General features: G+C 40.8%; 1 protein-coding gene across 1 annotated transcript; it reads right to left on the bottom strand.

Annotated features, from left to right (window-relative positions):
* Nucleotides 1-1,611: 1,611 nt before the first annotated feature.
* On the bottom strand, nucleotides 1,612-10,537 carry chst1 (carbohydrate (keratan sulfate Gal-6) sulfotransferase 1). The gene is made up of 2 exons (XM_037759622.1): nucleotides 10,163-10,537; nucleotides 1,612-8,464 (listed from the first exon to the last, which is right to left on the bottom strand). The coding sequence occupies exon 2, from the start codon at nucleotides 8,416-8,418 to the stop codon at nucleotides 7,132-7,134; it is 1,287 nt and encodes a 428-aa protein (XP_037615550.1). The 5' UTR covers nucleotides 8,419-8,464; nucleotides 10,163-10,537; the 3' UTR covers nucleotides 1,612-7,131.
* Nucleotides 10,538-11,038: the final 501 nt, after the last annotated feature.

Here is an 11,038-nt window from a genome sequence, read left to right as displayed (position 1 = left end):
GTGCCATGTAGTGTGTTTTCTCTCTGCCTCTGTCTCTCTAGCGCCGCCCTCCCCCGCCCTGCAGCTGCAGTTTTTGGACGTAGCCTACACGGGTGTTGTCAGTCACTTGTTAGGACCGTGGCGTACTGGGGTCGGAAACTCCCTTCTGGAGGGAGCGTGCTTCTGATATTCATGCACTTCTAGTTTAACACTTAACTTGTTGTTTTGCTTAACTAGTGTCACTTTCTTTTTAGAGTTTAGTCGTTTTCAGTTGGCCTTTTGAGGCTTTTTTGTATAATTTATTGTTTATAAATTCCTCTTTTCTGCTTATAAGTTGACATGCAAATAAATATTCCACTATTAATCCAAATATGTCAATATTCTGAATTTGACACGGGTCATGTAAACCTGCACGTTCGCACAAAACGTTTGTCACATGTTTTTTTTTAATTGACGTGTGTTTTTTTTTTAAGTTGTGTTTCTGTACGTATTTTACTTAGATTCCTTACTTGACTGACACGCAGAATGTCCGTGTAATGTCGTGGTATTTATACGCCTTCCCGTGTGACCGGGTTGTGTAAACAGCATATTCCATAGGCCTTATTCCTTATGGATCATTTTTCGATTAAGACATGTGGGATATGCTGATATTATTCAGGTTTTAGGAGCATTCTTTAGACATGTATACAGCGCATTATGTGTATGAGGTTTTTACGGCAGTTTGCGACACATGACCTCTTGCCTATTTACGTCCAGCTCTGTGCGTTGTACACAAACCGACAGTTTGCAGAGATACATGCCCAAAAGAAGAGCCCGCATTTCTGGTCGGAAAGAGAAACGCACCTGCTTTTAAACATTATGAAACACTTGGATATCAACAGATTTCTGGATATGCGCAAATATCACAACGTCAACTTTTTCAAGAAGGCTTTTGCGCGGTCAGCAATTCCGCCACCGGTTACATTAATCAGAGTAACCACGGCTTCATGTAAACGGGAATAATAGTGGAATATTCATTTTCATTAGCCATGTAAACAGCTTAGTAGGAATATTGTCTTTTTTTTAATGAATGAATGAATGGTTGGATGGATGGATGGATGAATGAATGAATGAATGAATGAATGAATGAATGAATGACTTTATTTCAAACATAAAAAAAATAAAAACAGATACAAAATAATAACAAAGAAAACAAGAGTAATAGTGTCCGAAAAGGAGTAGGTAGAAGTAAAACTTATATGTCCCTACCACTTTCTCACCTCTCCTCTATTAACTCATATTTCATAGAATGATAATATAATATAATATATAAACTATCTCAGATTTATTTATATCCCAAATTAAATATATGAACAACCCACATATCCATCCGGAGTAAAAAAAAATAGATATGAACCAACCCTCAACACAACTTTTCCTCATCCATATACCTCCCAAAAATATCTTTTTTGTATAGCTTTTTAAATTTGATTTATATTTGTGCGCCGCTTCAACCCATCACCTAACCCATTCCACAAATCCACCCCACAGACTGAAATACACATACTCTTCTTTGTTGTACGAACACGATGCTTTTTAAATTCAATTTTCCTCTTAAATTATAACCACCATCCCTGTCACAAATAAATTTTGGAATATTGCCCGGAAGTGAACTATGTCTTGCTCTGAACATAATTATTGCGGTTTTTAAATTTGACCAAATCCATGAATTCCAATGCATGTGACTTTAAGAACAGTGTGTTCCCTATATCCCACATTATTTACTATCCTGATTGCTCTCTTTTGTAGTATGCATAATGGTTGTAAGTTGCTTTTATAAGTGTTACCCCAATGGTGATGTAAGTGAAGAATACAGAATGTGCAGTGACTTATGGTCCAGTATGTGTCTTGTTTTCCCTAAAACTGCTACGCTCTTTGCCAGCTTTGACGTTTCCAGCAGATTTTGTGGTTCAGTATCACACCCAGAAATGTATTTTCATATACTCTTTCAATATTAACATCATCTATCGTTATTTGTACTTGTATGTCCATTTTTCGGTTTCCAAATAACATAAATTTAGTTTTGTGTCTGTCAAACTTTCTCATTTCTGTTGTGGCCACCTCCAAAAGCTAATGCAGATTTTCCCCAGAACAAAAAATATTATCGTCATCCGCAAGTAAAACAAAATCCAGTGTCCTTGATACCCTACATATGTCATTTATATACAAAATAAACAGTTTTGGACCCAATACCGACCCCTGTGGCACTTTTTTTAAATCTATAAATACTCCTACTGCATACTCCTTGTGATCAATACAACTGGTAATTTAGCTCCATTAATGCCATTGTGAATGATAAGTTACAGATGTAGGTTAGTGGGGTTACAATGCCGCCAATGACTTTCTTGACTAGTGTCATATCGATTCCATTCCAGTCAGTAGATGTTTTACTCTTGCACTTGTTACCTATAAGGGCAAAAAAACTGGATATTTTGTGTATGCAAACCTAGTCATTGTTAATTAGCGAGCTTTAGAAGTGCTGGTAGGTGGATTTTGTTACCGCCAGACGGAGTCAGACAAGCTGTTTCAACCTGTTTCCACTCTTTGTGCTGAGCTAAGATTTGTACCTTTATTTATTCAGGGGGAGAGTCACTGAGAGCAATGCTCTCTTTTTCTAGAAAGCCCTGATCACATTCACACAAGTTACACATTCACACCTGGAAGCTGCCCAGTAAAACCACAGTCTGATCTTGCTGGACACTGAGCAGCTCCACTGGAGCAGTTGGAGGTTAAGGGCCTTGCTCAAGGGCACTTCAGTGGTGGTAATGAGGCAGGGGCAAGCACCGCTCTTTCACTTTCCCCCACCCAAATTTATCCTGCCGGTTCCGGGGGATTGAACCGGCGACCAACTGGCTTCTCTAACCTTTAGGCCACCACTGCCCCAAGATAACCAGCTGCTAGTTGTAGCTTCATATTTTAACGCACAAAATAGTATCAATCCTCTCATCTAACTCTCCGACAGGAAGCACATATGTCCCGAAATGTCAAACTACTCCTTTAATTGCTCAAAGACATCATATGCATGTACACACGCCCAGCTTTGCAGCATTTTTCCAGTTTAGAAAAAAATTAAAAGTATGCCGAGCACATCCAAAAGATTCCGAGGTAAAGTGAAAAACAGAGAGTGAGCACTGAAGCAAAGGGACAATCCCCTGAGATCTCAGTAAGAAAGAAAGAGGTGGATGATGGAGAAAGCACAGGCAGAGAGAGAGAGAGAGAGAGAGAGAGAGAGAGAGAGAGAGAGAGAGAGAGGGGGAGAGTTTGCCTCCAGCTTCGGCACAGAGGAGGATCAAAGGTTTGTGCTCTGCATCTCAATGGACATCCGGTCACCAATACTGATGAGCCCGGGTGTGTGATGCTCCATTCACAGGGTTTATATCTTATGGGTAAACAAGTGGTCATTGCATGGGAATCAATGGGCGTCTCTGCACCCGTGTTGTTTGACCGCACAGTCATTTGCAGTGATGCCATCCGTTGAAATCAAAAATTCAAAGTCAGGATTGTAAAAAGCAAAACTGACAAAAAAAAAGATCAGTGTTCAGGACAGACATTACTTTGACCGGGGTATACCTGCACATTTAGCATATTATTACTACAATTTCACTTAATGCATTTTAACTTGTTTTGTGACATCATGGCGGATCTGAAAAATAATTTTTGTGTCAAATACATTAGTTTATACCTTTTGTAATTTTCTGTAATAAAGTGGCAATTAATAATAATAATAACAATTAACCCCCTGCTATCTTTGAGAAGCTGCCCCTGTTTTTCTCTGTGGCGTTTCTCTGAGCCAATATGGTCATCTGCAGTGTGTTTACCAATATCACTCTGAAAGGTGTTTACTCTGCATTTTGTAGGTGCAGCTGTGCGTTGTGCACACACCCCCTTGACAGTTTTCTGTGCAACATAATGTAAACCGACATTCAATTTAAGCTGCTACAGTAACAGAAAGACATTTAGAAAAGCAGCGCATGGCGTGAAATGATCACGTATTCCGCACACGAACTGGCAAGACAGTTTGCCAAACTAACCACTGCATAAGCAGGTAAACACGCCGTCGAATACATAAACCACCTGCGGGGATGTTTACCAGAACATTTGCTGCTTGTTCCAGGTCTCAAATCCATAATCTACTTTTTGCAGCAATAATGGTCCGAGAGTCCAGCAATATCAAACAGCTTAAAATGTGATTAATTTTACAGCAGATATTGGCAAATTATTTCAATTTTATTTTGTGCTTGAGTTCAGGAATGTTATGTAAATTGGTTTAAAAAATCAAAAGCCTGCTTTTGTACAGAAATAAATCAAAATAAGTAACATCGTGTTCAGTACTTTGGCATCTGTCCAGTGTGCTCAGCATTATTTTAAGGAGTAGAAAAAAAAAAAAAAGGACATTACTTTACGTGACTGTGGTGTTCTATATATTCAGCTGTGACCTTCTACCCTTTAACATGGTCTGGTTGAAACAGCAGGCCAACTGCTTCTATAATGATCAGAGGATTTGTCCCAGATTATGGACATCATCATTACTGTAATGCTCTTTTTATATGTGATCTAATGTGGGTGTAGTTTGTGAATGTGGTTGCGTGTACAGTGTAAGCTATCCACCCATCCTGGGAAAAAAAAAAATGGGAATCTGCAGTGCAATCTATTCTACAAAGACATATCTTCCTCACTTATGAATCTTTCATGTGGAGGATAAACATAGATCCAATGTGAATTGTTTAAAGAGATGGACTTGAGAGAGAATGCATACGCTATTTTTATTCCGGGATGTTTTCTGTTTTCATACCTTCCTCTGCTTATCAGGTGACATGAAAACAAGGAAATCCTTTACTGTTTAATGGCCTTTACACTCCGGGGAACGTGACGAATAAACGGCACGGAAATGCGAAATACTCCCCTGCGAATACTTCGCAACAAATCTATTCATATCTAACCTGACCCACCGTATGGTTTTGTTGCACAGAATCATCAATCAGAGAAGCTGTCATTGGAAAATGATTGGATGAACAATCTGTCAATCAAACTCTTGCCAAAGCCAGTCAGGAGAAGAGCAAAAAACATCACACAAACATACTTGAAGCCTGAGAAGATGGATTTTCATGTGATATGTTATCTCGCGATTCTCGTGTCCTGAGAATCCAGCTGCAGTGATAAGATAAAATCATACCGGCAGTGATGCAAATTTGCGACAGTTGCAACACTTTTTCAACTACAGATTCAAATGGATTTGCGCAGGCAGAGGACCAACCACCAGGATCATATTGACCCAGAGCACTGTCTGGCACTCTGTCTGAGGTAAATTGTTGTATAGCCTAAACTACGGTAAGCTATTTAGCAAAACACTCTGAGTGAGTTTGTCTCTGGTAAACAGTTATGCAAGTGTATGTCTAGGTAGCTTTTATTGTGAAAGATAAGATCTGAATTAATTCCGCTGAAAGCGAAATCCCCCCCCCCGGTGTGTAAAAGCCTTAACCGATGAGTTAATGTCTTACCATCAATGGATGACAGTAGCATAAACATGTTTAATTTGAAGACAAAAAAGGCCACGTCAACATGGGACCCTTCGGTGTCTTATTTTGAAAGGCTTAAGACCCTTCCCCAAAATTAGGCAGGCACTGTAATTTGATTCGTCATGATTAGCTCACCGCAGGAACCGCTCGTGATTGAGCGCTCTACACACTAGAATGTAGTGTTAACTGATGGTAAATAAGCCAATATACTTGAACACCCACAAATCTGTTTATATTTCAAAGCATGTATATGTATCTTTTCCTATGTGAAATGGTCAATTAATTAATTTGTATGTATGTTTTCTTTTATGAATTTTGTATACATTGTTTTTTACTTATTTATTTTGTATTTATTTATTTATTATAATTATTTTTTTTATCTCATTACTAAATTTTTAACCATCATTCCCTGTGTATATATGCCATTATATGTTATTTTATCTAGGCAGTGGTTGGGGGTGGGAGAAAGTGAAAATGCTCTATGATATCTGTGAATAATGTTCTTTTTCTTAAAGAAAAATATTATAAAAAAGAAAAGGCCATGTCGGTAGGCCTTTCTCGCAGCAGACAGTTTGACTTGTCATGGTAGGAAAAGCACGTTACTAATAATACTAGTAATAACACTAACGATGGCTCTGTTCTATCCGAGTGTTGCAGTGAGAGTGAGCCAGCATGCACGATACCACGACCCTCAAATCAAAACAGCTGAATGGAATTCAGCCATCGATAATTTCATTATTTACACCTGTGCTTTTACTGTGACATGTCAAAATGTCTTCTGTGAAAAAAAAGCCTATTTTACACCGTAAATGATTTAGAATAAATGGACTCTACAAATTAAAAACATAAAACTGACAAATGCTTTTCTTCATCAGAATGCTTCAGTGTCTGCTTGACACCTATATAGTGTCTACATCCGTGTTTTTTTTTAATGCTGTAATCATCTTGAAAGATGTGATGTATTCTCCAAGTACCTACGGTAATGAAGATTTTTGACATTATCTCTCATTAGTGTGTGTTTGTCTGTCACAGATGGTTGTAAATCCTCTGATGAAACACAAGTGACCTCCAGTGGGATTCTGTCCCTTTAACTTGAGAGCCTATTAATTGTCTGCAATTATCCGTTGCAAGCGAGGCATCTGTCGGAAGTATCTCCTCTCTTCCCACATGGATACAAATGCCATAGTGGTAAAGGTTGACTGCGACATTCACTATTTATTGCACAGTAGGGCTCGTACAGTCCAAATTTGCCATCACACGGTCTAAAATAAACACGTCTCCCGTCCCATCCCATGTTTTTGAAGGGCAACATTTGACTTTTGTTGAAACAACAACTTGCATACAGGAAATTAATGATTCCTGTATTTCATGGGAAAACAAAATCATTTGTAAACTAGCTCGTTTGATTACTTTGTGTTTAAAGTGTGCTGTTCTGTATCAATGGGGAATAATCCATAGTTCCCTCGGTGCATTCAAAATCTTTAAAGTTTAGTGCAAAGTTGAAGAAACAAAATTACAGAAACAAAACCGACACCAAGGAAATTATAAGGCAACAATTATAAATATATCAAAAATAGTCATTAGAGAACTATCTTTGTTACAAAAACGGTACAAAAGTTTTGTCCTGTACGAGTGAGAGGGACATGTTTTTCAGTTCCTCTACTGATTTCACAGCCTTGTATCCCAGCTGGTGAAACACTTTTTGACACACAGTCTGTGTGTACTCTACCATGTCATAAGACAGTTTCAAACGCCAGCTCTCTGCGTTAGCTGCCGAGTCCCTCACTGTACCATACTTGTGTTTCGCTGAGGGGTCACTGCTGCCCCGAGTGTTTGCATATATCCAGTCTTCCACGGTTTTATCCATAGTCAGCCCCAGGAAGTCGTAGATCTCCTTTGTCTTGAGAAGCGGGTTTCTGGCCAAATCCTCATAGCGAACCAAGATGTATTTCCCTTTCAGCCAATAGGGATGACTGAGACCAGTAGAAACAGAACTGAGAAAGTCTTCACAGACAACAGTGAGCTGACTCAAGTCTAGATTATAGGGCCTTCGCCCCGTGGCCCTCCAAATACGCCACAGACGATACGTATCCCTGAATGTCTCGATCCGTGATGACAGGATGCCTCGCGGGTCTCTGACCAGCTGAATCACTTTGATATTCATCCGCGGGTCTTCCACCAAAGCGCGTAGATCTCCAATCTCCGGCACCCGGACAATTTTGATCGCCACATGTCGCTTCTCGCGGCACGCCTCCGTTGCTGAGGTCATATTCAGAGATGCGCATTTCTTAACGCAGTCCCCTTCTTCGACATTCACATCGGTGGGACCAAAGGCATCGCATACGGGCTGCTGGCACATCGCTCGGCTGGCGCCGCGACGGAACAGTTTATCCGTGGTGTGGTTCGTGGGCGTCGGTTTGATGTAGCTCTCCAGGAAATAGAGGTCGCAGCCGTACAGGCTACGCAGGAGGTCCCGACTGGCGCCCAGCATCACGCGCCGGTCCGCGGGATTGCGGCTGTGCGACAGACGCGGAATCAGCGTGGCCTGAACATGATAGAGAGGCTCGAACAGGTAGAACACCTCCTGGTGCTGGTTGAGCAGCTGGCCGACAAACGAGGAGCCGCTGCGGGTGGTGGCCAGGACCAGGATGTGCAGTTTGCGTGTGGCATTGATGGAGAAGTAAGGGTAGTCGTCGCAGCCTCCACCGCCTGCTGCTCCTCGCTCAAAGGGAGGCTCTGTCTCCTGGCCCCCCAGACCACAGTTCTGGGGGCTGGGCAACGGGCACAGCTGGAAAGGCTTGGAGGTGAGTGTCCGGATGGCCGTGTACTGGATGGCAATGGAGGCCAAGGCCAGTAGAATCACTGCCTTCCAGGAACATTGCATGGCTGAACCACTTCATTTAGACACAGCGGTCCATGCCAGGTCCTCCCTGTGAACAAATCAGTGTCTTTTTATTCTTAAAAAATGATTGTATTTGTCTGTTTCATTAATTTTTTGTGTCTAACAGAATACGTTTCTAGGTGTCTCTACCTAAAACAAGATCACTTACTGCCCCTAAAAGGACGATTGATATTACATATTTGACACTACAATTAGACACAGTACAGTGGAGAGAGGAGAACATTACAATAAAATCTAATTTGAATATACCAATTAACGGTGGGACAGCTTGTATTGTGATTAATTTTAGAAATGAGGGTGAGTCATCATCAGTGGGTTGAACATACACAGCAGGCTATAATTTATTTATGATTTCAGGGGACAAAAGGCAAGATTTTCATTCACATTTGGACTCACGTTGAAGGCAGGGTTGAACATTTTACTATATGCTGCTGAATAGTAAAAGAAAAAGAGCAGTCCTTAATATTAATATAATAAAGACTGCTGTAGCCACAAGACTCCCAGAGTCCCATGACTTAATCACTTAATTTGTCTCCTGTTTCTCTCCTTCCGATGCCTCATTTTTTTTTTTTTTTGAAAATCAAAATAGATAAAAGGGAGAATTCTGAGCTCTTACTTTTGGTTCCTATCCAATCAACTGATACTGACATGTACAGCAATCTGTAACAGACTGTATACAGTTGTGTTTTAAAATAGCTTTTACCTGAATATTAAAGCAATATTGATTATATGTCTGTAGCATGCTTTATAGGTTCAAACACTCACCATATAATCAGTATTAGGGACACAAAATACTTCACCAAGTACATAATACTACAGACTATACAGCAGCACACCCCATACATCCACCCTCCAAGCTCCTACATGTCTGTAATTCAAGGACCGTGTTTTGCCTGATTGGAGCATGTAAGCATTGTGCTGTATTCCACTTGTTCATCATCATGAGGGTTGAAAAAAAGGCCAGCCCAGAGAGGTAAACAATGGTTTAAAGCTTCACTGCCAATGTCATGTCAAGGGGAAACGATGCTGCAAGTGGAGAATAATCACAGAGAAAAAAACCTGTCCCATTGAGATATATATATATATATATATATATATTTTTTTTTATAAATAACACTGTAGCATCACATACTGAGGCCTTGATGCAGGGAGCTGCATGTGATGGTAAAAAAATAAAAGAAGGATCATCACTTCAGAAGCCATGCATGCACGAGACTTGTAAGGTCCAAAAAATAAATGATGCATCAGGGTCTGACTCCAAAGCACAGTGTGTGGAGGAGGGCTATACTCTAAAAATAACTCCAAAAAAAAATAATAATAATCCCAGAATTGTTTCATGAAAGCAGATACAAATCTATTTTTCCTCCCACTCTCTGTGCGTGTGTGGAGGAGATGGACAGTGTTGATGATGGTTTTGCTTTATACTCTAGCAATACTGACAGGAAACTCTTATAGAATGCTTTCTTCTCACAGACGTTTGGAATGAAAAAAAAAGCCCACTATGCTGCAGCAGGAACAGGTTTCCTGACAGAGATTTTTTTCCGTGATGCAGACATCCTCACTGCGATAAGACACAACACACATAGCGCAAATGATGAAGCGCATCCCACCCAGCCAGCCTCCAAGTGTTCCAAAATACCCAAAACAAAAGCAGTGCATGAAGCAGCCAATCTGATAGATAGAGAGAGACACAGTGAAATGATGGAGTAAAAACTCCCGTTTATACCTTGTTGGTAGTTGTATATCTCATGATGCGCTGCGCGTCCATGAATCACTGCTGTTTTCCTCTCCTCCACCGCCGCCACACCGTGCGCTCCCTCTCCGGTACGAGAGAAGAAATGCGCCTGGCGGAGCTGGATCTTCCATGTAACGGTGGTGGTGGTGGTTGCAAGTCGGGTTTTGAGTTGAACGGTTGGCTTCAGAAAAAATAGAATAGAAAAAAGTCCCGTTGAAGCGGTTTATTATGATGTAGCAGCAGCAGCAGCCAGGCTGTGAGGAAAAAGCGACAGAACCGGGATCCCCTTATATGATGCTGCAAGAGAGGCTGCGAGTGTGTGAGGTACACAAGGAGCGACTGTCTGGACCAAACCTAACCCCTCCCCCTTTCCACCTGCCTCTCTCTCTCTCTCTCTCTCTCTCTCTCTCTCTCTCTCTCTCTCTCTCTCTCACACACACACATCATCATCCTCAGTCTCTTGCCTGCCACATCACACACTCACATACCACCCCCCACCCTCCTCTTCACAAGCAAATCAGCTGTTTCCACCCAGCCAATGTGGCACAGAGAGTTCACACGGATTCCATCAATTTTCAATTATGTGCAAAAATGTTTGATTGTTTTGTGCATGAAACCACCACTATTTATTTATTTTTTCCAAAAAATACCGGACTTTCGCTCAGGAGACAGGTGTTCGTGTCCCATGTGAAACCAGAATTCAACGTTGATTTATTTGTCATGCAAGTTACATACTTAAGTTGCGCCATTTCCGGAGTTATTTTAATCCAAACCACAATCTTTTTTCTAAACTTAACCAAGTCAATATTTTCCTTACTAAGTAGTTTTGTTGCCTAATCCTAACCAAGTCAATATTTTCCTTACTAA

Source organism: Sebastes umbrosus, chromosome 2 (assembly GCF_015220745.1).
Source record: "Sebastes umbrosus isolate fSebUmb1 chromosome 2, fSebUmb1.pri, whole genome shotgun sequence".
Taxonomy (NCBI): Eukaryota; Metazoa; Chordata; class Actinopteri; order Perciformes; family Sebastidae; genus Sebastes; species Sebastes umbrosus.
Note: the sequence above shows the minus strand (reverse complement) of the source record. Positions and strands in the feature narration are given on the sequence as shown.